Source organism: Nelumbo nucifera, chromosome 2 (genome assembly GCF_055504915.1).
Source record: "Nelumbo nucifera cultivar China Antique chromosome 2, China Antique-T2T, whole genome shotgun sequence".
Lineage (NCBI taxonomy): Eukaryota > Viridiplantae > Streptophyta > Magnoliopsida > Proteales > Nelumbonaceae > Nelumbo > Nelumbo nucifera.
In genome coordinates this window covers 109,336,745-109,364,483 of record NC_142650.1, presented here as the reverse complement: position 1 = coordinate 109,364,483, position 27,739 = coordinate 109,336,745, and the positions used below count along the sequence as shown (strand labels likewise).

Genomic DNA, 27,739 nt, shown 5'->3' with positions numbered 1-27,739 from the left:
GGTCCTAGACCGGCTCCCCTAAACCAGTTTTGAAAAAAATAATAAAAAGAAGTAAAAAAACAAGTATCGAAACACTCGATATGCCAATATAAACCCCTACCGGCGTATCGGGCGTATCGATATTTTGAACCTTGAGCACAACATATGGAATTTGAATGCAAAATTTCAATAAAAGATTATATAATGAAAAAACGAATTACATCTCAAGGTGCTTTAATACATCTATATGTTTAAAATCTATTACAAATTCAAGGTTCTTGAATACATGACACTCAACCCAAAAAAGACTTGACGTGTAAATTTTGATCAAATTTGTCTTCATCCACATGTGAAGTATCTCCTTTAGCGTGTTTAACCTGTAAGAAAATAACAAAAAACTAGTTAGAAATCACATTTTTAGAGATATAAAATCATGCATGAAAATCTAATTATTAATCATTCAATATAAACTTATCTACTTCATTCCAAGCCTAATGTTTAAACAAATCATAAGTGCAAAGACTAAATATCAATCACAATAATTATGTATTAAGCAATATAATGGCATGTTAATGTGTATTAATTTCTATTTTTCCAACAAATAAGTAAAAGGTTGACCTTCAATAAAATTTTTGGTTTAAAACCAATCTTTTTAATCATGGATCTCAGCTTTGTTTTTGTTCCATTTCCTTTGCATCAATGGATGTATACGCCCCTGGGTATCACCTATATCTAGGTCATGTTTGAGCATGACTTGTTATCAATTTCAATCAGCAATTTTCAACTCCTTGTGTGCAACTGTTTTCAAGTTTTGCTGTATTTTCTTTTCCATTTGTTCTAAGAAAAAAGCAAAATGACAACACATAGTTGGGGTCAACATATGGTTATTTTCAGTGTGGATGATCTCCAAGATAAGGCCCATAAGTTGGTGCTCAAAGCCGCAAACCCCAATTCAAGAACAAGAGATCCATAGCAAAAAGTGATAGCAACTTATAAAAACTCTTTAGTAATTGATTTATAGTTATCAGAGGTTATATGATCAAGGGTTTCAATGAATCCCTTAATTTTGATAAAATTAGCTATAGAAATTTGGCCATATTGCTTTTATTGTTCTTCAGGCTGTTTCAAATTGGCTAGCTATAGCTTCTGAAATTCCTCGAATTAACAATAGCATCTTAATAGGAATTTACCTTGGGATATCAACCTTTAACACTATATGTGCATATCCAAGTTCCTTTCTTACAACCCATCTAGGATTAAAGGCTTCAAAACCCTTCTTTTTAGGTTTTAACAATTCAATATTCAAAGCTCCAACGCTCTTATTTGACTCAACTCCTATAGGTTTTGAACTTTTCATGGGTTTGGAAAATAGGGGGCATTGAATAGGGGTGGCAACGAGCTGAGCTTTTCTCGAGCTCGGCTCGATTTTAGCCAAGCTCGAGCCTAATTCAGTGGCTCAATTATTAAACGAGCCAAGCTCGAGAGCCAGCTCGAATATATATATATATATATATATATATATATATATATAATTCTTAAATTTTTAAATATAAAATAAAAAAAATTATATATAATTTTTATTTTTATAATAAAATATTTATAAAATATAAAACAAGCCAAGCCGAGCCAAGTTCGAGCTTATGAACTCTTGACTCGAGCCGAGCTCGAACCGAGCTCAAGCTTGATACTATTCGGCTCGGCGCGACTCGAATCCACCCCTAGCATTGAAGAATAAGAAACATTGGGGATTGATACCCAAAGAGGAAAAGTTATATAGGGATAACCAAAGACTTGCCAAAAGATTGTTATTAACCTAGACTAACCCACCTTTGAAGGATTAGCCATTGAATGCATAAAAATATATTCTGGTTACCATTAAGAAAAGAGGGATTGGCTTATACATTTCTAGGTTGTGAATGAATTTGAGCTAATGGGAATCTAACGAGTCACATCTTAGGTGGTTGTTTTGGTTTTTTAGAGACTTGCCTCTCTTCATGTAGTAAGTTATGGTTTGATATCTCTCACGTAACCAAGAAACAAGTTTGGTATTCTTTTTTTATTGGAGAATTTATTAGAGAGTTGAACGTCAAACATTTGTAGGAACAAAGAGTGAATACATGCTTGGTCATAGGGCTGATATAGTTTAGCAAATAAACTTTTTATGCTTATCCCTCCATGTGTCTAATCAAGATTGTAAGAGGTAAAGGATTTTGTCAACATACCCATGTGGCAAATCCCTCATATAAATGAGTCGGCCATTCTATTATTATAAGATTTTCAAAACCACTGGTGTGCTAGCTTATGGGCCACTAGAACAGTAATTTGAAATGAAGAAAATTAACATTATGAGAATTCAAGGAGGTATTTGGCTGGTTGTAGAAAATTAACATTGTCTACAATCTTGTCAAATGATTTGGATGGTTGTAGTCTTTTAGAAATAGAAGAAGATAGAACGTCAAACATTTGTAGGAACAAAGAGTGAATACATGCTTGGTCATAAGGCTGATATAGTTTGGCAAATAAACTTTTTATGCTTATCCCTCCATGTGTCTAATCAAGATTGTAAGAGGTAAAGGATTTTGTCAACATACCCATGTGGCAAATCCCTCATATAAATGAGACTGCCATTCTATTATTATAAGATTTTCAAAACCAATGGTGTGCTAGCTTATGGGCCACTAGAACAGTAACCTGAAATGAAGAAAATTAACATTATGAGAATTCAATGAGGTATTTGGCTGGTTGTAGAAAATTAACATTGTCTACAATCTTGTCAAATGATTTGGATGGTTGTAGTCTTTTAGAAATAGAAGAAGATAGATATGGAAGGAGAAAATCAAGTGAAAATTGCCTACAGCCTTGCTAAAGTTAACTTGACTAGTTGTTGTCCGTTACATATTTGAGAGATAAAATAATGAAAGAGAGAAAAGTTGGTTTTAGTCAGCTTACTAAAGCCGGTTTCTTTCACAACTTGTTGTATCCATAATTTTTCTAATTAATGAAATCATTTCAAAATTGATGATAAAAAAAAAAACCGCATATAGCCTGGTTGATTGCAGGATTCAAAAATTCAATTTTAAAATGCAATTCATGAGGGCTAATAGCAGCCCCCTTAATTCTAAAATAGGTAGTTAAGGTCACTTATACCCTTATTGAAATTAGACAATGTTAATTATAGGAATTTCAAGGAAGAGATTGCCTACAACTCAGATATTTGAATCGGTTTGATTGTAGAAATTAGAGTCTTCCTCTCCCATGTATCAAAGTTTTAGATAGGCCTAGAGCCTCATTAAGTAATGGAACTGACTATCATATTGAAGAATAAGTACATTGTATTTATTTACTAAAATTTCTGTTTCCCCTTCATCCTTCAAAATTTTGAGAGATATTCAATGAAGGATTAAAGCTCAAAGACATTTGATAGATCAGAAAATCCCCATTTCATCAAAAAATTCTCAGAAGGAAAATGGATACTCCAAGCTCAAAATAATTAGAAATTTTTCTAAGACCATCGTTCTAAGGTTTGAGACTTTAAGTTTTAACTCCTACTAATATACACATGGCTCCTAGAATGGATACTAATTGGAGGAAGTGTCTCCTTCAAAAATGGATACTTTTGAATTTTTGGCTTGTATCACCCAAATCTCATTTCATTTCCTATAGCTTCATGGCTCCTAGAAAAATATCTTCTTCTTCGATAGATAAGTTCCATATGGGGCCTTTATATGCAATTAACAAGTATTAAGATGAAAAAATCAAGACTATAGAAGGGAACCACACAATAAATTATAAATGCAAAGAAGAGAAAGATTGGTCTCTTTTCCCTTATCCTAAACTAATTTGTATGAGATAATGAAGATAGATAACACACTAGCTCTAGCTTTGATGGTGATATACTACCATTAAAAAACTAATGCATAAAACAAATCTGACTTAAAGAAAATTATAATATGTTATTATTCAATAGTTTCAATCCAGGGTCATCTACAAAAACATCCCCTATAGTTTCCGTGTAGGTTGCAACAAAATTTGATGCAAATCTAGTTCTTCACCAGTGTTCTAAGACTCTTCTAATTCAGATCAAAGATTGCTAGATCTGGAACATTTTGACTGAAACCAGAACATTGGTTAGTAGAATCAGAATACTACCAACTGGTAGAATTAGTCATGGAATTCATATGAAAGGCATGAGAAAGAGAAAGTCCTGCATGGATCTTATGTGCTTTCATTTTAGTAAAAATTCTGGGAAACTAGAGATTAAGAAAATGTAGAGATTACCTGCTTTTGAAGAGGTCCAAAACAACATATAAGTATTAGCATTCAATGATTGGGCCTTCAAGATCACTACATGTGAGTATGAATCCAAAGAGATCAACATTTGCAAAGTTAGTTTCATTAGGTACCTGGAGAAGAAAAGTAAGAACCATCCTTATAATCATGATATACCACTGATAAGAAAGGTGACTAAGGTCCCAATGACCTAACTGCACAATGGATGTAACAACATGTTTACCATAGCTCCTTATGCAAAATCCCTACGAAGAAAAGAGTTAAGAAAATAAAAATATTAGGATAATGTTTTTCCTAGAAGAATAAAGATTGAAAATAGTAATTTGATCTCAACTTAAGGTAATAGGTTTAGACTATAAAAAATGAGAGTAAGCTTATAATGGTGTCACTTCAGAAAAGTTCCGAGCATGCTATTTTGTCATTTGGCATCAACATCTTTGATCTGCTTTAAATTGATAAAGGTCACAGGTTTATATCCTCCCAACATCTTTAGTTAGCCTAATGAAAAGAGCAATATTTTACCAAGCATAGAGTTGCAGCTATAGAATTACAAAAAAAGAAACTCGTTAAATTTTAAGCTCCACTGAAGGAAGCTTTTTATAATTTATACCAATTGCCACAATTGACAATTCAATAGGCTTTTGATTAGTATCTTCTTGAAGTAACACACTGTGGCAAGTCAACTTTATCATTTTAACTCTAAAATCCCCAAATTAGAAATTACACCTAAAGCATTCATCTTGGTAGAACATTGTAGTAATTGGAATAGACAAATTGTCCATAGAGAGAAATAGCAGGAAATGTGTAAATCCCTAGGAGTAAAGCTTTAGTGAGTTGATCAAGTTGAGATAAATTGTGTCTCAAGAGTTTTATGTTCGTACAGAAATCCCGGATTGCATTACAAAGAAACTCAGGGATCTGGATACTATTAGACTTAATTATGATTCATACCTTGGGCAGGGCTGCGACTTCTTGATCTACCTTTTGTCCTCGGAAATACTTCAACTATCCTTCCCTTGTGACTGAGAAAAGAGAAAAGCATTGTGCAAATCATCCAATATATCCAAATCAAGATGCAAGAAGCAACGTTGCAAATTTATTAATTACAGGTAAAACACCACTACCCATCCCCCCAAGCACAAAAAATAAGCGAGAAAAGGTGGGAAATTTCCAAGAAAAAGCATGTAGCTAAGTAAGCACTGAAAATGTATAACTGAGAACAGGGTAACTTACATGGGTTTGGCATTTAGACCGTATTTCACAAATTGAACCATGATTTCTCTGCCATCGACGTTTCCTTCCTAAATGTACAAGTGGAGACAAAGAAATGGGGAATAAATTCACCTATATCGTGTTTACTTGTTTGATTGGAAACCTGAAAAATGAAAAAGCCCTAATGATTGACCCGAACTTCTTCCATTGGAATGGAAATCTGAAAATTACTCCCAGCTTGGGAAGATGGGAGGTTTGTTGTGCGCAACCCTCTGTTTGATTCAATCATTTACGACAAAAGGGGGGGAGATGGGGGAGATGTTCCGGCACTGTTAGGGTTTGTTTACAGAGTGTGAGAGAGAGGAAGAGAGATGAAACTCGACTATTGGAGAAAAGGGGGAATTTTAAAATTTTCGCGCGTTCATGGTTTTTGAGCTACTTTGCACATAAAACTAGGCCTGGCCCGAGTGGGCCGAATTTTAAGCCTACGCCTTTTATATATATAAAATATAATATATAATATTTTAATATTTTATATTAAGTGGAATATAATATATAAGTTTATTTTATATATTTTATAATATAAACTATTACATATTATTATAAATATCATATTATATTTTTTATATATAATAGTGATATCATAGTTTTTAAACCGTTATTGACCTAGATGGTTGGACCATTTGACTCGAGAACAGAGGTGCTAGCTTCATTTTGACTATAACCTATAATTTCGCCCAAAATCATTGACTGATTTGACCTGGACAACGGTTTTGGTCCATTTTATTTTATTTTATTATTTTAAATTGTGATGGTTTGATCCATTCGGTATGGACGACCAAACCATTGACCCAGAAATCGATGGCCAAAGCAGTTTTGATTCTGGATTGGTTTTTAAAACCTTGGATGATATAACATAAAATAACATATGTACATACATATGAATTATCTATAATATGCATATATTTAAATATATGTGGGTTGGGCCAACTCTGAGGCAAGCTTAAAGAATGGCCTAGGTAGAGTCCTAAATTTTGTGGCCCTAATGTTGGCTCGGGTTGCATAGTAATATTCTATTATAACATATAGTTTTATTACATTTTTAATTTTAATATAAAAAAAATAGGATTTAAGGCCAAAAAAAGGTGTTTTTAGTAAAAATATCAAGATAAGGTGATTTTAGCTAGGAATGGCAACAGGGCAAGAGTACATTCCCCATCCCCGACCCCGACCCCCAAATCACCCCCATCCCTATCCCTGATCCCCAATGGGGAAAGGAACCCCCTCCATCCCTGACTCCGATTGGGATGAATTCCCCATCGAAGACCCGAATCCCCAAAACTAAGAGAGAGAGAGAGAGGATCGTTGGGACTTGGGAGAGTTTATGTCGATGATGACTAATGAGAGAGAGTCTGAAGGGTGACAGTGACGGCAACAATGATGATGATAGTCGACGACAATGATGAAGGTCGGCGGTTTGCGAATCGGTGACGAAGACGAAGTCTCTTCCTCAATTCTCTGGCCTCTCCTCTATTCGATGTCTGACGGGCGAGTGGGTAGTGGCAACAGTCAGCGACGGCAGTCGGTGAATCAGCAACAAAGATGAAGCTAGAGTTTACTGGTTCTGTGGTTCAATCGCCTCTCTTGAGTCTTCTCTATCAAAGACAGAAGAATGAAGATTGGTAACTAGTTTAGTCGAGGGTTAAGGATTTTCCAACTTTTTAAGTTTTATTGATTTCTTCGAATTATGTTTTAGACTTTTAGTTTTTACTGTTTTATAAATAAATTAATAATTATTATACTTATATAATATATATTATATATTAATCAGGGACTAGTCGGGGCGGGGATTGCATTCCCTGTTCTGTCCCCATCCCCGACCCCGACCCCGCCAAGGTACCCCCATCCCCAACCCCATCGGGTAGGGGAGACCGGGTAACGTCGAGGACGGGAAAATTGCCACCCCTAATTTTAGCACTTTGGAACACATGGATAGAAAAAATTACCCAAAATCAGGAAAAAAGGATCCCCTAATAGGACAACCAAGTGGAGAGTTATGGTCTTTAAGAGTTTACATACAAGGTAAATTAAAAATGATAAAAAATGGCTATTTACACATAATAGGACTGGTTCTTTGGTTCCCAGGTTAGAACGGGCAGGTGAATGGTTTTAATCTTTTTTTTGGAGAAAATAGGGTTAGGGTAATGATCAAATTGGCCAATTTGATATAGCTTTCCAAACATTGACAGTGTATATATGTTTTATTTATATAGAATAAATGATGTATACATATATTAGATATATAGATATGTGTGTGTATGTGTGTATGTGTTTCATTTTAGGTCTAATTTATAATTTTTATTTAAAATTTTTATCTTTTCTAAATAAAAATGTAACTAAAATTTGATGGCAACAAATGAGTTTTTTTTTTTTTTTTGGCAAAATAGGTAAGCCAAAGTGCCTTCGGCGCATATAGTGCATAGATCACAAAACATTACCCAAAATCAAGTAAAAAAGTATCACCCCTAGTTCTACATTGCTTTTTGCAATGGTTTTGATTGGGCATTATAATTCTATAAGTACACTTGATATGACCTCCACATGGCCATATTAATTACTAATTCATTAAGTATTAATTTACTAAACAAATGCTTAATAATTAAGTAAATAAATGTTAATTAATATTTACTTATTTATATTTTATAACTATTAATTTTTAATATTTTATTTATGAATTATTAGTAATTTAGTTTAATTGTCATCAACTAATAATAGTTAATAATTATATTTCATTAATAATTAACTAATATTAATTATTTAATTTTCATTTATTAATCATATTTAATTTCTTTATTAGCTAATTATTTATTATTATTTGATACTAATCATTAATTTATTTAAATAATTAAATTATTTTTTAATGGTTAGTTTTAATAAATTACATAATAATTAAAATAAGTATTTATATTTTAGAAATTATTATCTTTTTATTTATGTATTTATTTTCTAATTTAATTATTCTTAAATAGTAATCATTAATTATTAATTTTATTCATTGGTAACTAGTTAATAATAATTTATTATTTATTAATCATATTTATTTATTTTAACAATTTCTTAATTATAAATGATTATTAATAGTAATTAAAAAATATTTCAAATTATTAATTAATAATATATGATTTTTATTTATTAGTGTGCCATACATTACATTAACTTTTAATCATTTTAGTAAATACTAACCAGTTTACTAATTTTTATCAATTTATTAATTTTTAATAGTTAATTGATCTTTAATATATTTATTATTTCTTAATTATTTTATATTATTTTCTAATCAATTTATTAAATAATTACCAAATATTCTACTCCTTAAGGGTAAAATTGTCAAGCATTTCTAGAATTGTATTTGTATGACCTTATAGCTACTCATAACTAAAATCCCTGGCTATAGCTATAAAGCGCTTTTAGCCACGGACAAAGTGTTATTTAACCACGAATAAAGTGGTCGTAGTTAAAGATTAATTTCATAGTTATAACCATGGATAACTAAAATCCATAGCTATAATTATAAATATATTTTAGCCACAGAAAAAGTACTTTTTAGCCACGAACAATATACCATAGCTATAGGGCAGCTTAACCATAGGAAAGATGACCATAGCTAAAGTTCAAACTTTTGCCACGGATAGGAGGATGTCCATAGCTATATCCAAACTTTTGGCTACGGTTTTTATGTCCGTAGCTAAAGTGCAGTAGCTATAGCTCTATTTTCTTGTAGTGATATAATTTAAATTTTAATAATTCAAATTTAACTTTTAACACGTTCTCTTTGAAAAATCATAGTCCACAATTTTATAGTGGCCTACTACAAGATATAGAGGTATTCTCCACCATGAATCATTTTCTTGTTGCTTGTTTTAGGTAGAATACTTAAACTACCTCTAAGTTTTAGGAAATGGACTAAAACTCACTCTATTGTTTGAAAAATTCATTAAAGTACCCCTAAGTTTTTTTAATTGACAAAAAAATCCTCCCGTATCGTTACTACCATTACAACTTGCTTACATGTGGTGTCACATGACTTATATAATTTTTCTAAATTTCCAAAGTATTCATTTGTAGTCCAAAAATACCTTTTTGGCCTTGACTGAAATACCATTTTTTTTTCTTCAGTGTTTTTCAAAATTAAACCCAATGGGTTGAAGACCAAGACATTAGCTTAGGCCTCAAGCTTCTCTAAGTTCTCATCAGCAACCAATTTCCCCTCAACATTTTTTTCTTCCTAAAGCTTTCACATTAAACCAAACCAAAGTCAAAACTTAACCAACAATCTCTGTATGACAACTGCAATAAACTATAAAGACAGTAAATATCCATTGAGTCAGGAAACTTGCAAACCAGAAAGAGTGAAGATATGAAGAGGGAAAAAGAAACCCATGGAGCTCTTCTGTTTTACAAAAAATCTGTAGAGCTCCAACTATTGGTGTTGCTATTTTCTACGTTTGATTTCCACTTCCTTCTACCTAAAATGACTATAGTAATGGAGCACCCCTAATGAATCATAGACCCACCAAGGGAATTTTGTGCTTATGCTTAACAAAATACTAAGAATAAATGGAATGAACTAATTCAAGGGAATTGGAAGAACCAAAGAAATACAAGCATCTTTTATGATTCCCACTGTTTTCATTTGATCTTAATAATAAAGTACCTTGTTCCGTGCAACAAAATTGAACAACACATACAAGATGAGCCTATTTGCTATGGTGATGTTCGAATATTGAGAAGGAGAAGAGCCTATGTCCAGTCTAGTCAGCTTCAAGCGTCTGATATGAGGATGGAAGAACAATGTTAGAGGTGGAACTTGATGATGCTTTGTAGTGTTGGACTGCTACCAACTATCAAAGGGCATTTTCGATTTTGGGTTTTCTAGTAGTTTGGCTTGGAGATTCAGCCAGTATCAACTGCAAGTGGTGGAATTTCATCATCATCTTCCATGATAGAGCTGCCAACTAGAAGAAAGTTTGAAGATTAAACTTATTAACAAAAGACTGTGGTAATGTTTACCGATATTTATCTCAGTTGTTAGCTTTCTTAGGCATAACCAACTTATGGCTATATGTAGCGCTCAAGGTATAATTGAAGAGGCCAAACAAGTCATTCCCACTTTTGTAAAGTTCAATATATCATATGTAAAAAAGATATAAAAACTTGAGAGCTCACTATATTGTTAATAGAGCTCATATTAACATTATTATCCATTGAACCTCTCATAAGTTGACTTTGGTGTAATTTGTGGGGAGGGATCTTTTATCTTTTTTTTTTTTTTTGTATTTTCGCTTTTTGGTTATGCTTAATCAATTATCTTACTTAAAAAAAATTAGGGTTAAATACTTAAAGTACCCATATGATTTAGCAAATGAACAAAAGCTTTTACCAGTTCTACGTCATACCCTAAACTTCTTGTTCAAATGAAAACCAAGGGAACAAGGTCGATAAGTAGTGTGGTAGATACATTGGCAAGAAAAAGGGGTAATAATAAAAAATCTCATGAGGGATATTTGGGCCTATGTGCCAACTTCGTAAGCAAGGGATGTATTTATGGATTATTAGAAGAGACCCATGAAATGGGATGTTGGTGTTAAGAGATGCCCATGTTCTATGAAATAGTGGTTTATTCAATTCCTTCATGTGTAAGGATATGATTCTAGGAGCTTTGATTAATTAAACCCCCCCTCCCATAAATTTTGATGAATACCAACTCATCGGTTACCACTTTTATGATACCAATTGTTTGGTTTTAAAGTTTGGGAAATTTATGGTTTGCTCTCCTTTAGAAATTTTTGTTGGTTCTCTGAATGTTATTCCAAACTCCCCATATATGTTATTGTGATAGATTCTCCCACCTGTCCTTGTTCCCAACTGTACAAACTTATACAAATTTATGAGGTGGAGGAATCTATAAAAAATTAAAAAACCCTTCTAAGTTTTGTATATAGCATTCGATTTCTAATATCATAGCCAAACCTTGAACAACCCACAAAATTCAAAAAGAAAAATCACATGTTCATTTTTCTCTTTAATTTCAAAATAAAAAAAAAAAGAAAACAAAGAATTTAAAAGGATTATGGAGCAAGATTTTAATTACATAGAATAGATTATGGAGAATAAGTTGGCCTGGACAACTATGTTTTAATTACATAGAATAGATTATGATTTCCCCTATTTCATCCTTCTACGAGATGGAGTTCTTTTTTTTTTCTTTTACATGCCATTGAAAGATTTTAATTTTATTCTTGCAAATCAACCTATGATACTCCCACCATTTATATGTTTTTACATGTTTTCATATTGGGTGATGCAGAAGTGAAATTGTTTCGTAATGAACTGATGGTACTCTTTTCTTGGAGTTTAGGCTTTGAAAACACAGTGGTAGATGGAGTGGAGGCTTAGGATTAACATTTCTCCCAACCCACTTATACCAACCCATCATAGAAACAAAACAGAAAAAGAAAGAAATTCTTTCCATTCGATTAAGTTGTAGGCTGGTATATGGAGGAAAACAAGTGATTTTCTTGGTAGGTGATATTAAACAAGAGGATGCTTAACTTGTAAAATAAATTTGAATTGTTGAAGGGAAGGGCCTTTATACCCACACTCTTATTAAAAAAAAAATCAGTAAATAGTTATTAAACCTATACCCTACAAGTCAAGCGCCCATCAAGAAATATATAGAATAATTTTCTACTCTATGTCTTGAATATCGATAAAAACCATGGTTTTTAAAACTGGACCGTACTGGATGGTCGGACTGGAATAACTGGGAACCGGTTACTGTTTTTCACCAAAACAGATTTTGGCCAAAAAATGTTGATTTGGTCAGCAAACCGCTGACCCGGCAGTCAAACTGTTCGAACCGCTCAATGGTTTTGACTGTTTTTTATTTTTTGACTCGAGAACTGGCCCCCTTGGCCAGTTTGTTCCCCTGGTCAATTTTAAAAACCCCTATAAACCAAAAAATTAGACGGTTTTGTGGAACTACTCAAGAACTTGTGATTTTAAGTTGAATATAGATGGTGCAAGCCATGAAAACCCGGGTTTAGGTGGGATAGGAAATTTCTAACTTATGATGGTAGTGCTTGATTTGCTTTCTCAAACTATTATGTGGTCATGTGTCTTCTATCCAAACTGAGTTCACAGCCTTCTATTATGGTCAAAATTGTTGCTTAAACTAGGAAATTAGAGAGATTGAAATTGAAAATGATACTTCCTTACTTGTTGAAACTACGATAGGGAATATTCACCTTTTGTGGAGCATAACGTATATCATGATAAAAACAGCAATTATTCTTATGATCATGCAAGTGAAGTTCATGCTGACTTTCTAGCAAATCTGAGTGGAAAAAGGAGAGGTTAATAATTTTCAAGGAAAGAATCTCCATCCCTACTATTTGTTTCTCTTTTCAAGGAAAGAAATTGAAGCTCATATTCCCTGTCTTTGTATTGGTTAATGTCATGGCTTTATATTGTTTTGATTGCCTTATTTTGTTGATGTATAGTACTTGTGTATAGGGGTGTCAATTGGACTGGATTTGGTTCAATTAGATCCAGTCCAATGTGAGTCTATTACAAATGGATCAGGTCCAATCCAATCCAATGAATATTTTAGACCATTTTGGGCTGGTCCAATTAAGCCAATATCTAGTCCATTGGTATAAGATAATAATATAGGTGTCAATGGGCTAGGTTTGGATTGTAACCAATTTAATTTAAAACAAATTTAAACAAATTTTGGGCTGGTCCAATTCAATGTTTGGACTGGATTGCCCAATTTGTTTTAAATTAAATTGGTTACAATCCAAACCTAGCCCATTGACACCTATATTATTATCTTATACCAATGGACTAGATATTGGCTTAATCTAACCCAATTCAATATAAATTTATTATGGACGAACCATGCCCAATCCAATGTCTTGTTGGAACGTTTAATCCGTCCAAATTGATTTGGAATCCAGCTCAAAACTGGTCCACTAACACCCTTATTTATGAATCTTGTTGTTGTTTCTTCTTTGCGAGGGGATGGGTTTAATTTAAAAGAGAGAACTATTTGTATGGGGTTAGAAAATTCAAGTTGACCACCCTTCCACTAGAGGAGATCGGCTTCAGCCAGTGCAAGGTCCATTCTAACACCGTTTGAACAGCTTTGCACCGGGAACATCTCTATACTGAATTCGGTTTCCACTAAAGGGGTTAAAAAACATACTTTTATTTTAATCAAAACTACATGGCTTCATTTCGTGATGTGTGTTTCAGCCTAACAATAATATCCCATTGTTCATGTATAATTGATAAGCGTAAATTGCAGGTTGGCACCTTCTACTTTGGAGATAGGGCCTAAACTTTCAAACATGCTAAAGTCTAATTTCATTAAACTAACACTATAAAGAAGGTAAAATTATGAAAATGTCGATGTTTTAATTATATTTTTTCCACTGCTCATCTATCTTATACTTTTTACTTCATACACAAATAAGCGACAACAAAATAGGTGTTCAAAAGTGAGACTGCCCCCAATCATCAATATAAAATTAAAATGATGGAAAAGTTAATTGGTGGGTTTAAACTTTTATGGACTGTTGCAGCTTTTTTTATGTGATAATCAATATAAATGTATATCTATAAATTGATGTATTATTTACATTTATTATAGATGGAAAAATTAGTTAATTAGGAGGTTTATATTGGTTTTTGATGTAAATTTTTATATTGGAAACAAACGCCTAAAACTGCAGATTGGGTGTAGAGTTTTACACTAGTCCATATTTACATTCAAAACAAACACATGCAAATGTAAATTAATGGTCAAGCTTTACATCGAATTCTCATTTACACAAAAAACAAGCGCAGCCTAAATAACAAGGGAATCAAAATATAGGCATTGTCATAATTAGCTTTATCGAATTGAACTTAAATGTATATTTTTGAAATTGTAGGTATTAAAATGGAACATTCAAAAGTTTAACCCTAAGATGATCAATTTAACCTAGCATTTATCTAGAAATCATGAGCAAAGTGGCCGACCTAGTAGGAGTTCGGCTAGGGGTGGCAATGAGCTAAGCTTTTTACGAGATGCTCGAGTTCAACTGAGTTGAGCCGAGCTCGAGCCCAATTCAATAGCTTGATTATTAAACAAGCCAAGCTCAAGCCTATTAGAGATCGGCTCAAATATATATATATATATATATATATATATATATATATATATATATATATATTTAATATATAATAAAATTATAGAAAATAATATATAATAAAAATATTATAATTCTTAATTTTTAAAATTTAAAATAAAAAATTATATATATAATATTTATTTTTTTATAATATACATTTTCTCAAAATCGAGCTTTAGCTTATGAACTTTTGACTCGAACCGAGCTCGAGCTCAAGGTTTTGGCTCGAACCGAGCTCGAGCTCGAGCTTGAGCATTGTAGAATAATCTTGAGCCTAGTACTATTCGGCTTAGCTCGGCTCGTATCCACCCCTAAGTTCGGCTTCAATCAGGGCAAAGCTCATTTGGACAGCTTTTATTGTCTTGCATTGAGATTATATCTCCCTATTTGTGTGCTTTATTTCATGGGGAGATATTCCCAATGCAAGGTTACAAAAGGCTGTTAGTAGGGGTGTCCACGATTCGGTTAACCGAACCATGACACTTTTTTTTTGTAAACCGAACCAGTGGTACCACTTTTTTCCAACCCAAATCGAAACCAAACTGGTACCACTGGTTAACTGGTCAGCCGGTTTCGATTTTTGACCAATTCGATTCTTCGATTTTTTATATTTATAATATATATTATACAAATATATATAAAATGTTATGTTATAAATAATAAATGATACATAATATATTGTAAATATTTGAAAAATATATAATATATTTATAAATAGGTCATTATAAATATAATATAAATATATTTATATATAATACATAAAAAATATTTGACATATATTAAAAATATATATAAAATATACATAAAAATATATATTGGTCTGTTCGATTAATGATCGGTTTTTTTGTAGGTTAATCGAAAACCAAACCAATCTCTCGATATTTCAAAAATCCTAAACCGAAACCAAAGAGATTGGTTCAATTAACCACATTTTATGGTTTGATTTTCTCGATTCGATTTGATTTTTCGGTTTTTCATGGACACCCGTACCAGTTAGAATGGTGTCGACACAGATTTGCACCGATAGAAGCCGATCTCGTCAGCAGGTTCAATTGTGCGGCCAGTGAACTGGTCCATGTCCGTCCTGGTGACTCATGAATTCAGGTCCTGCCGGCCCAAGTTTCTTTCTCATGTTGGCCGAGTTAAGGGCATAAAAGGAGTTGCGAGATGGATGGTGTGTAACATGAGTACGATAGAAAGGTACGAGAAAGGCTACACCTACAGTGTTCATTACTAAATCTCACCGTTGATTATGAACAATATACTGATGGTTTTCTTGTGATTATCGAAACCGTCTGATTAATTGTACGTAACAGAAAAGCTGGTATAACCATAACACTGGATCGTTCGGCGGGAAAAGAGAACCGAGATAAAATGCAGCACGCGAGAAATGGCGGGAATGTTTCGGCGAATAGGGACTGTGCTAGGTTTCTTCCTCTATTCTCCCTCTTCTTCTTTTGCTTATAGAAGGTTTCATTTCGCTTCCGAGAGACGGAGCTTAGGTTTTGCCCCTGGAATGGCGAAGAGGAAGAAAACTAGGGTTTCTGATGACGCTGATGGGGAGCACCACGGAAACCAGGAGGATCTCAGCCAATCTCCGAAGAAAGAGAAGAGTTTGTATGAGGTAGTTCCCTCTCTCATTCGTCACTTCCTGGGTCTCCCCTCTGAACTTCTCTAACTTTGGTATTTCCTCCGATGTGATTTTGAGGGCTTCGTTTGGTGCTAGTGTCACATGATCTTGTGCCCTAGATTGGGAGTTAGGTTTTCATTTGCTTAACGTGGAAAATTTCTTTTCTTTTTTTTTTGTATTGGTTAAGAAATCAGTTAATTTCGTTGGCTTTATTTTTGTTGTCGTTCATTGTGTTCCTATTTTGTATGCCCATTGATTTGTTTTGCTTCATTTTTGTAACCTGAAAGCAATTCAGTTCTATCTCACATTCTTGGTTTTGAAAATTTCCATCGAACCAGTTAAGGAGTGCCGTTTCTTTGTACGTTTATATCTTTATGTTTGAATATGCAAATTTCGACATATTTTCTTTCTTTTACATTGTTTAAACATTATCTTTGTTGCTGATAGAAAAGGTTTAACATTAATTTAGAGTTAATCATTCCAGACGTTGATAATATCCACATCTTAAATTCATGTATAAGCAGTACTCAGGATGTGGCAACTGCATGCATGGTCTCTTCTAGATGTGACACAATTCCAATAAAGTCATTTTGATTCCGGATGAGTTTAAACAGTTGTAATTCTTGTACTAGTGTTTAATTTCAAATACTGAGTTTTCTTTCTTATTGCTCCTACAACTTTTCTAACTTGATCTCAAACTATAATTTAATAATAATACATGCTAAAGTTATAACAAACTGAGATTTTGGGTATTTTGGTCCCATGAGCCAAAAAAAATTAAAATTTTGCATTTCAACCAAAAAAGGGCCATGGCTTTTCTTAATAAAATAATAACTGGTATAAGTAGAGTTAAATCCTATTAAATTGCGGATCAAGGTGGTAACTACGTAAAATTGTGCTAAAGAGCAGTCAACATGCTGTAGTTTGTGAGATACTGTCAATTGCATGACCCTAAAAAATGGCTATTCTTAATCTGGGTTGCTTCTGAGCCCAATCGATTTTTGAGGTTTGAAATATGCTCAATGTGGTTGTTGGCCTAGCCTCTTAGTTGTCCTATAGTGTTAACTTCTTGTAGTTCCTTGACCTTAGCTTGTCAGATCTTTTTAATGTTAGGTGAACTGGATGGTGACATAGTTGATAGTTTAGTCATGAATTAAGAAATGCATCAGAAAAACCAAACCCTATTTTGATCAAAGGAAAAATTGAGCCTTTGTCTAATGGTACTCTTCTCTGCTGGATTTTAAATGTATTAAATCAGGACCTGATAAATAGCAATAGAGTTTAGGATAATGTTCTGGTTTCTGTTTTATTGTGTTAGTTTTATTGTTGTTGTTGTCATGAATTCAATTAATAATATTAGAGAGAGATTACAATAGTAACTTACCTGATTGCTTTTTATGCTATTATATGCTTTACAGAACATTCGTTACTTTTTGAACTTTTTTGAGGCGTATACAGTTTTTTCTTTTTTGATAAACGAGGCTTATACAGTTATACATCGACTCTCTGGTCCCATCTGTCTCACATTGCATTTGCCTTTAGCCTTTCAAAACCTTGATGAAATCTAGGAAAACACAACCAATTTGAAATACTCACCCCACTATTAAAGCTTCACCTGTAAGTACAAGTGTCCCACAAATCATCATCATCATTCAAACCTTATCCCAATTCCCAGCTATATGGTGGCAGCTACATCAATGCAGAGCATAGGCTTATAAAAGGCAACAAACCTGTTTAACCCAACTAAAACCCAAACCAAGTTGGTCCAGTCCAGTCCAGCTTACAAAATAACAAAACCAATATTAGGTGGCCAGCTGTGAAGTCCTTCACTCAAATAAAAGAAAAATATATAGAAGAGGCTTTGTCTCTCTGTCTCTCAGTCTCTACTACTGACTTCCTCCTCTGCCTCCGACTCACTGGAACTATGACGTCTTGACTCCTCTCTGGAGGTTATGTCGTGCAAGTGAAAAATAAAAAAGAGTGACTTCTAAGTTCTAAATTCTAATCCACCCACCCTAACGCAATGTTATATCTGGTTTATATGGTGTCCTCCTATTGTCTATCATTTTTTTATGATGAATGTATTGTCTATCATTGAATTCTTAGATTCTCATGATGAATCACAAAAAGTAGCTCTTGGAGTATGTTTTTTATTACTTGTTGTTTAGCATATATATATATATTTTTTTACTTTGTAATGTACTGTACATTATTTCGTCACCACTTCTGTGAATTGAAGATCACAAAAATTCTGATGAAGTAATGCTCTTGTAGATTCTTGGTGTGGAGAGAACAGCATCACAACAGGAAATTAAAAAAGCATATTATAAATTGGCGTTGCGCTTACATCCAGATAAGAACCCTGGAGATGAGGTGAAAGTCTTACTTTTTCAACTCAATAATGCCAATCACCATTTTCTGTTGTATTATTGTGGGTTGGTCCATGTCTTTAGTGTGCTTCGTTTTTCTGCTTCTAGGAAGCCAAAGAGAAATTTCAGCAACTACAGAAGGTGATATCTATTCTTGGAGATGAAGAGAAAAGGGCACTATATGATCAAACTGGTTGTATTGATGATGCTGTGAGTAGCTCCTGAAAGCACTCTTGCCTTTTTGTGACTTTTCTGTTGGATTAATTTGTTACTAGAAAATTATCCACTTTCTGCATCTGACTATTGTTATTTTGAGCAGGACCTTGCAGGGGAAGTTGCTCAAAATCTGCATGACTATTTCAGAACAATGTACAAAAAGGTGCTACCAATTGTATTTGCATAATAAAAATTTCAGATTCCTGTTTCTTGTTAACATTGTTTAGGCATAGAGATAAACTCCTTAGTTTGTTTTAATGGCAGGTCACAGAAGCTGATATTGAAGAGTTTGAAGCAAACTACCGAGGGTCTGATTCAGAGAAGAATGATTTGAAGGATCTTTTTCAGAAGTACAAGGGCAAAATGAACAGGTATAGAATTTTGTGTAATGCTGTCTTTCCTCTGGTACAAGGTCACAGGTAGGGGTACCGAACCATGGGCACATTTTTGAAACCAGTCCCTTCAGTTTTTCTAAAGTGCCAAACTGAATCTCTTGTTTAACCAGTTAACCAGTTTGGTTCTTTGGTTTTTTATATTTATATATTATCTATATATATTAGTGTTTTTTTGCTTCTCAGAAAAAATATAATATAAATCAGTGTTTTAAAAATCAAATGCAATGTATAATTACATTTTACATGAAATATTTGCATTATTTCATGTCTAATTTATATTTTTTTATTTCAGTTTTTAATTTTTAACTTATAAAAATGCTAAAAATTGAGATTTGAGGTCAAAAAAGGGTTTTTTCTTTGGCAAAAATAGTGGGGCAAGGTGGAACACAGAGATCTTGGAAAAGTTACCCAAAATCAGCATAAAGATCACCCCAATTGGATAACTAAGTGCAAAGTTATGGACTCTAGAGGTTTGCATATACATGTATTGTGACCCATGACTGGGTCTAATATATATTTATACATAATATATAGATAATATTATATCATAAATGGATAATTATGAATGTAATATAAATATAATATTATAATATTTTTTAAAATACTAAATATATACTGGTTGGTTTAGTTTCTTGGTTTCAGTTGATTTTTTGGTTCTTCAGTTTATCATGAGCACCCTTATTGACATTTGAGATGTTCACAACAGGCTTTTCTGTTCGATGCTCTGTTCAGATCCTAAACTGGATTCACACAGGTTCAAGGATATTCTTGATGAGGCTATAGCTGCAGGTAGGGTTTCTTGTGCCTATCTTGTTATGATTCTTTAGCATATTAATGTGCTGGACTGTTCAGGGGTGCTTGCTATTCCTTGGGTGATATTTATGCATTTTTCTTTTTTGAAAGGGATGATATTTATGGATTTCAGGCTCTAGCTACCAATGAATCATGATTGATAACATTAAAGACTTTTCCTCGACAGGAGAGCTTAAAACAACCAAAGCCTACCAGAAGTGGGCAAAGCAAATAGCTGAAACAGAGCCACCTACTGATCCTCTAAAACGAAGAAAAAAGTTGGCCTCCCACTCAAAATATTTGTTTCACTTCATGAAAACTCGATTATTTCCAACCTAACCCACTTTTTTTTTTAAATTATTGCAGATCAAATAAAGAGTCTGAATCAGAGTTGCTCGCAGTTATTTCTCAACGACGAAGCCAGAGGAAAGAACAATTTGATTCCATGTTCTCATCACTGATGGCCAAATATAATGGCGGTGCATCACATCCAGAGCCCACCGAAGAGGAATTTGAAGCAGCAAGGAAGAAGGTTGAAAGCCGTAAGCAATCCAAGAAGACAAAGCACAAGTGAACGGCTTGTCTCAGCGTCTTTCTTATAGAAAAAATTTGCTACTGAAAGAATGTGTAAAATCGTGGCTATTGTAGGGATGACTCTCCAATGTCTTTAAATCTGTTTATTTGGCGTTGTGAAAGCACGGCATCGATCATATTCAGTGAGTGCAATCTTGTGCCTAGGCTCTGATTTGTTTTGTAATGCAATTTCATTTGCACAAAACCCAATCCACTTATGCTTCAATTATTACCTGCTTTTAAGTTTTATTTCACTTCATTTCTAATGCCAAAAAAATCAGAATAAAGTAAAATTTAAAACAAAAATGAACCAGGATTTGCATCCAATTCATTTGCTTTCGCCAGTGCAAATGAAATGGCACTGCAAACGAATAAGGGCTTATTAATCGTACGTACGTGTCAAAGTTTTAGAGATGGAAAGCTCAAAAAAGGCATCTATGATCCACTTGAAATTTGCACATTTTCATTTTCTCCATTTTTGTCATCTTGATATCGTAATCAAAAGACGGAATGCTAAATGTGCTGAAAATTGGTGGTTGCAAACGGCCAACCAGCTATTAGGCATACTTGAGATAAGAGCATTGAACCAGGCAATAGGGCATAGGCCACCAAGAGAAAAAAAAACATATGATCCTTAATTCCTTATAGAGGGGGTTATGGAGGCATTGCCTTCAGAGTCTTGAGAATTGACGTGCTTAAGCTAATCGGGCATTTCCCTTCTTTTTATCAATGTTAACAATGGCCGTTGTAATGCTCGGTTCATTGCGGGTGCAAAGTTGTAGATAGTACCATTTCGTGATGTTTTTGTGGTCTGTATAGAGGTGCACCAAATGTGTAAACTGTCGGCCCCGTTTGGCGTGTGTTTTCCGCTCGGTTTGTCGGTTATTTAGAAGCTTGACAGACCTCTGTATGGTCTTTTTTTTGGTTTGATTTGCAGAAGATTTAGCCGCTAAAAGGCATTGCACCGAAAATTAGTTTCTCCGATTCTCCCATTACAGACATCGCATTTCTCAAGGCTTACCAATTCATCTCAAAGTCAGTGCCTTCTTCCAAACGCAATAGCCTTGAAGATATGCCAGAATGAAGATGTGGAAGAGTCGTTTTTGGGAAACTTGAGATATTCATATACTGACTAATTATACCTTGTAACCAAAGGAAGTTCCCAAGCCGACGCTCAAGAGTCAAGAATCAGAAAGCCAAAACTTCTCTTTAATATATGAATTCTCTTTAAACTTTTGGGGCACTCATGTTCCCCAATACTTGGCTAGACGCTTTCATCAACCTCAGAGTCAGAGATGCACTTTAAATGCTATACAGGTTGTGGGAACTCCCTACTGTATGTGCCCACAAATCCTCGCAGAGTTACAGATATGCCTTACAACTACAAATTAGATATTTGGTCACTGTAGTTTCATTTCACATATCTCCATCTGTAGTCCGCTGGTAAGTAACTCTTTATCAGGTTGCTGTATGTGTGAAATTGCTGTACAACAAACAACGTGCATCTAGAGCTCCAGTAAGTCTTTCAGTTTATCTAGATTTCTTGACCCTAACTTCAATTTAGTAGTCTTGTTCATTTGGACTGATTAACAAGATAAACGATCCCTCCATTTCCCCACACCCAAGTTCCAACTGTGTATTCATCTATATTGCAAGTTTCAGGACCCTAACTTCATTCTCATGCCCTTCTATGCCATACTGCAATTACTGAATGAAAAAAAGAACTTTCTGTTCATTTACGGCAAACAATTGATCAAGACAATGCTGAGGAAGAAGCTAGAAAATAGACCAACAGTGCATGCCTCCAGGCAAAGCGCCTCAAAACACCCGGAGGTGCACACCAGAGGCATTGATCAAGACAATGCTGAGGAGATCCTCCTTAAGGAGGCTTATACCTTCTTGTTGTATTTTGAACTATGCCTTACACCTGCAGGTAGTGGAATGCCTTGCATCACGCCTTCGTGTTTTAAAAATTATAATCTGATTTCTGATGCCACCATTTATCCACATTTTAGGCTGCAGAGCTATTAAGTCTGCAGCAAACTCAAGAAATAAGCTAATGCTAAGTTGATTTTCTAGCAAGTTCACTGCCGGCAAACATAATAGAGGCAAAGAACCAAGATTGGATTCACTGAAATGGCAATAAATTTTGATCCAAATTGCAGAAATCACTAATTTACAGCCAAGGAACTTGCACAATAAGGAGCTATCAACAGCCTCTGTCCTAAAAACAGATAAACATGACACCAAGATGGTTTATCCACTACAGATGACAGTGCCTGACAATAGTGAGATGACTGCCAATGGTGAAGAAAAGCAAACCAATCCCAATAGTTTGCAATAGATGGAAAACATTAGCATGATATCACCTTGGTTATGATGACAATGGGTAACTACAAAGGCGAAAAAAAGGATCAACCATCCGAACATTCACATAAAGTGGAAGACGTTCTTATCAAGACAAATGAGTGATCACAGAAGATGTGTTTAGCAAAGTATCCAGATGATGTTAGAGAAGCTGATAATAGAGGTTGGAGGTGCTGGTTCTACTAAAACCACAAAAATAGAAATATGCAATTCCAGGCCTAAGCCCACCAGTCCCACCTAACAATGAAATTACATCATTTACCACACCAACTGTTAGGCATGTTGATGTGGTACGAAGCTGCGTCTTACAGCAAATGCAGAAACTTGATCCCATTGCGTACTCCATACATGCTCCCAGATTGCATGACATCCGAAAATGCAGCCATAGAATTTAATGGGATAATCAAAGTCAGCAAAGACCTTAATCATTCAGAGAAAACAGGAAAAGATGACATTCATGACATAAAAAGGATTACCAATGACATTTCATTAATGAGTACACTGACTACTCTACATGGTGATGACACCAGGACCCAAAGGGATAATCAAATCCAGCAAAGAGCTGAAGCTTTAGAATCTCTGCATCAACTATGTGCATGGTTACTTCAACAGGGCAGACCATTTGGAGAAGAAGCTATCTCCTCCGGGGTTAACAGCAATTTGATTGACAAAGAGCCTCATGAATGCAGAGACATTCGGGAGTAGAACCCAATGCCCGAGCATTTAAAGAGGGTCCTTGGTCGTGTCAATGGGCACCTGAATTATAACACGTTTCCACATCGATCCTTACCTGGTTTACTGTAAATCTTCCTGTCTTATTTGCCTGGTAGTAACTGAGTCAATACAGAATGAAACAATATCGTACTGTCAATTTGTGCTAAGATTTCCTATTGGAAGCCCCAAAAGAGAGAGAACTTTTTATTCAGAACGGAATTGAGAACTCATCTCGTGAACACAGTAAACAACAATCCGGCTGACATCCCCACGACACACAACAAAGAAACCCCACGCACTCGAACAAAGAGGAGATTCAAATTCTTAGCGATCTGAAGGGTTAGAGTTAGAATCTGCAACCGACCTCGTTCCTCCATCTTTCTGAAGAAGATCATTGGCTTCAACGACCGCCGGAGCAGGAATGCCAATGAGAAGGGGAATGCAAATGCCATCAAGCTCTGGATTGAGACCTCCGTAATCGGAGCAGATCGAGTAATGTAAGAAATCCAAGCACCGCAGCCGAGCTGGACAAGACCCAGAAAGGCAAGAGCTTTGCTTAGATCAAAGATGGTCTTCATCAGTCCTTCTAACACATCTCGGGTTTCATTGGCCAGAGCAGAGACATCGCGTTCGACCGTAGGTCCCTCGATCTCTTGATGTTTAAATTTCGGGTTTTGACTGGGGTAATTGGATTTCTCAGAATCGAAATCATCTGAAGAAGTTGAGAAAAATCTAAGCTCTGGGTTTCTGAGTGTTTTCTCTGATAACCAATTAAATTTAGAATTCAAGGGTCTTTCAACTAGATGAGCAGGAGTTCTGGGTTTAGTTGCAGAAATTGAATATAACCTGATGAAAGGGGGATTGGGGTTTGTGGGTTTTTCTTCTGGGAAAACGATTGGACCTAGATTGCTTCTCGAACCTGAGAGAGAGGTGAGCAAGTTAGATGGATGGAAACCAGGGTTTCCGAGCTTCTGTGCTGAGAACCTTGAGAATCTGAAACCGGAGTCTGAGTGAGAGACCTGAATGAAGGAGCTTGGGCTACGATTTTGGAAGGTCATATGGCTGGAAAATACAGAAACAGAAGAAGAATAAGAGGGTTTTAGGAGTGTACAAGCAAATCTACGAGAAATGAAGGAAGCCATTTTTGTATCTCTTCTGCTGTAGACTGCAAACTCTTCTTCGCAAGATGAAAGAGCTGAAAACTAAAAGAGTCGTCCACGGTCCACCAGAGAAATGAACTTTGTTGTTGCCGGACACCGAAGTCCGAACTTCTACCGTTTCATAACTTGGTCAACGAACACCGGAATCGGTCGAATCGCCTGGATGTTTTCGGATCCGGTTGCACCCGAAAAGAAATCCTCCAATCCTAAAATGGAGCAAATGATTCAAAAGCCTAATATGATCTATATCAAATATGTCGGACCTCGATACTCGAAAAGATACATAACCATTAACCAATGGAGAATCTAACTAATACCCGGATCGGGTAGTATTCCTTTTCAGAGCTGGTGCTCATGCAAAAGTGAACCGGATATATTGCACCCGGATGCGACCCGATTCATTCAAATCCAATCGGCTGTATTAATCTCCCGATCTGACCCGTTTCTTTGTGTAACCGATAAGCTATCTTTGAGTAGGAATGGGAACGGAGCAGGGCCCGTCCCTGCGAAAATTCCCATCCCCATCTCTGTCCCCACGGGGGATAAAGTTATCCCCATCCCGGTCCTTGTCTCTATAATGGGAACAAGGTTATCCCCGTCCCCATGGGATTTTTATTTTCCGTGATTTTTATAATGTTAATCATTTTGTTTTTATTTTTTATTTTATTTAAAAAAATAAAAATAAAATAATTAAAATTGACAATCCTATTACAAAAGATTCAAACATATTAAACCATATTTTAAAAAATATTAATATATAAATATTATATATACATATATAACATATACATACATACATGCATACATATATATATACATATATATTAGTGGAGATCCCACAGGGGAAAATCATTACCATCTTTGTCCCATTCAAGGTAGAACCCCATGGGAATTAGGGAAATGGGGAAAATTGCCATCCCTATCTTTGAGGCCCAGAAAAGTGAGTCAGACCCGTTTCTTTGTGGAACCAATAACTATATTTGAGGGCCCAAAAAAGCATGCTCTCACCCAAAAACTCATTCTGGGCCCCAACATACAAGGGCAGAGTCAGGGAGGACCCAGGGGAGCCATGGCCCCCGCTATGGCCCAAAAATCCCCACTATTTCATGTAAACTTCCCTCTCTCCCATTCCCCACTCCAATAGATTGGCCCCCCCTATGACCATCCATCCATATTTGTTCCCCCTCTCCCCCCAATTCACCATAGGTTTTAATCCCCCTCATGAAAATTTCCTAGCTCCGCCCCCGTCAACATAACAACCCTCTCTGCATTTCAGAGAACGAGGGAATAAGCAGAAGTCCCAAAGGTTGGTTTGTTAGAGTTTTTTGATTTCAAAGTGGTGATAGTCCCGAAAGAGAAAAGCCCAAATGCATCATCCTTCAAGATGAGGCGTTTGCAATTGGAGAGATCGCAAGCTCCCTCTCTCCCTCACCAATTTTCCTTTTCTAGGGCTCTTCCTCACCATTTTTCCCTTTCTAGGGCTTCTAGTCCCCATGCAAATTGGAATATGTCCATTTCTTACTTAAGAGTTTTAGTTAATCGTTGTGATTGATCATCAATGCGATTCAATTTTTGTTCATTTCAAATGCTATTATGTTTTTCTCTTTTTCGATCAAATTACTATTTTCATGGTTCTATAAAAAAAAAACATCGACTTTTCTTTGTTTTAGTAAAAACCCCAAAATATTATTAGATATTTTGGTCACAAGGTGTATACTCTTGGTTGGCTTTTGCAACTACACCAGTTGAACTCATGGTTTTCAAAACCAGACTGGATCAGACGGTCAAACTGAAAACCGGGAATCAGTCGGCCATTTTACCCTAGAATCATTATATTGCGAAAACCATTGATTTGGTTAGTAAATTGCTGACCCGGATGATCAAACCGTTCGAATCGTCCAATGATTTTAATCATTTTTTTATTTTTTTTGTCAGAACAGGCCATTTGTTTAGTTTGAGCAATTGGATTATTCAACTCGAGAACCAAACCCCTAATCGATTTATTGTCTGATTCAGTTTTAAAAACCTTGATTGAACTTACAAGAGTTGGATTAAATTTTAAAAGCTCTTCCACAATGGTTAGTGATGAGGGTGGATTTGGCTCTCTAATGACATTGTGACACGTGGCACCTCAGAACAACTAGGTGACGCCTGGAACCACTCATGCAACAACTTGCCAAGTTGATGGTGTCCAAACTGGCGGCCTAGCCCAGCGCGACCTGGCCCAGGCGTCGACTTGGCACATGCGCCGATCTAGCAACTTGCGAGACGTGCTCGCCGACAAATTCGGCATGCATATCCCAACACTCCCACGATCCTTGGAAGTTGGCCTACGTGCCGAACGATCCAGAGGGTGGTCAACGTGCATGGCAGTTTCCTCAGGGAATCTTAGACCACTTAGGCGACCTCTCGAAAATCTCGGATGCGGTGCGTGAAACCCACGCCAAACAATGCCTATATAAAGGCACCAACCCCAATGGCATAGGGGGCAAGTAAGCAAGTAAGCAAATTCTATCTCTCATACTTTATGATTTTTAGCTCGTAGTCTACTATGAGAGTACTAACTTAAGCATCGGAGCGACCTCGCCGGGTTAGCCACCCTGGGTCCTTTGACATTTGGTTCCTTGCAGGTCTCTAAAGAGTAATGAATCTCATCAATCTAGCTCGTCACCAGGCAGCTCGGCACCTCCCAGGCAGCTCAACACTCTGGTCAGCTCGACACCTAATAGGCAGCTCGACACTCTGGTCAGCTCGGCACCTAATAGGCAACTCGACACTTTAGTCAGCTCGTCACCTAACCTAC

At 35.3% G+C, this 27,739-nt stretch overlaps 3 protein-coding genes across 6 annotated transcripts; 1 reads left to right on the top strand and 2 right to left on the bottom strand.

Moving 5' to 3' along the window:
• Positions 1 to 163: 163 nt before the first annotated feature.
• On the bottom strand, positions 164 to 5,936 carry LOC148802773 (uncharacterized). Of its 4 annotated transcripts, XR_016082254.1 has the most exons (6): positions 5,503 to 5,936; positions 5,221 to 5,291; positions 4,493 to 4,514; positions 4,258 to 4,382; positions 2,571 to 2,670; positions 164 to 356 (listed from the first exon to the last, which is right to left on the bottom strand). XR_016082254.1 is itself a non-coding variant. In XM_088897304.1 (5 exons), exons 1-5 carry the CDS (start codon positions 5,541 to 5,543, stop codon positions 352 to 354), a joined length of 264 nt encoding a protein of 87 aa, XP_088753430.1. In that variant the 5' UTR covers positions 5,544 to 5,936; the 3' UTR covers positions 164 to 351. The 4 variants fall into 4 exon arrangements, 3 of the variants coding, with proteins under 3 accessions (XP_088753430.1, XP_088753429.1, XP_088753428.1); XM_088897304.1 differs by lacking the exon at positions 2,571 to 2,670; XM_088897303.1 differs by lacking the exons at positions 164 to 356; positions 2,571 to 2,670 and adding an exon at positions 2,677 to 4,089.
• A 10,139-nt stretch (positions 5,937 to 16,075) lies between these two features.
• Positions 16,076 to 20,949, top strand: LOC104613029 (chaperone protein dnaJ 6-like). The gene is made up of 8 exons (XM_010280714.3): positions 16,076 to 16,344; positions 18,625 to 18,723; positions 18,828 to 18,929; positions 19,039 to 19,098; positions 19,200 to 19,306; positions 20,037 to 20,119; positions 20,310 to 20,400; positions 20,489 to 20,949. Exons 1-8 carry the CDS (start codon positions 16,111 to 16,113, stop codon positions 20,694 to 20,696), a joined length of 984 nt encoding a protein of 327 aa, XP_010279016.2. The 5' UTR covers positions 16,076 to 16,110; the 3' UTR covers positions 20,697 to 20,949.
• Positions 20,950 to 23,471: 2,522 nt separating this feature from the next.
• On the bottom strand, positions 23,472 to 25,044 carry LOC104613030 (uncharacterized). The gene has a single exon (XM_010280715.3). It carries the CDS (start codon positions 24,916 to 24,918, stop codon positions 24,004 to 24,006), a length of 915 nt encoding a protein of 304 aa, XP_010279017.1. The 5' UTR covers positions 24,919 to 25,044; the 3' UTR covers positions 23,472 to 24,003.
• Positions 25,045 to 27,739: the final 2,695 nt, after the last annotated feature.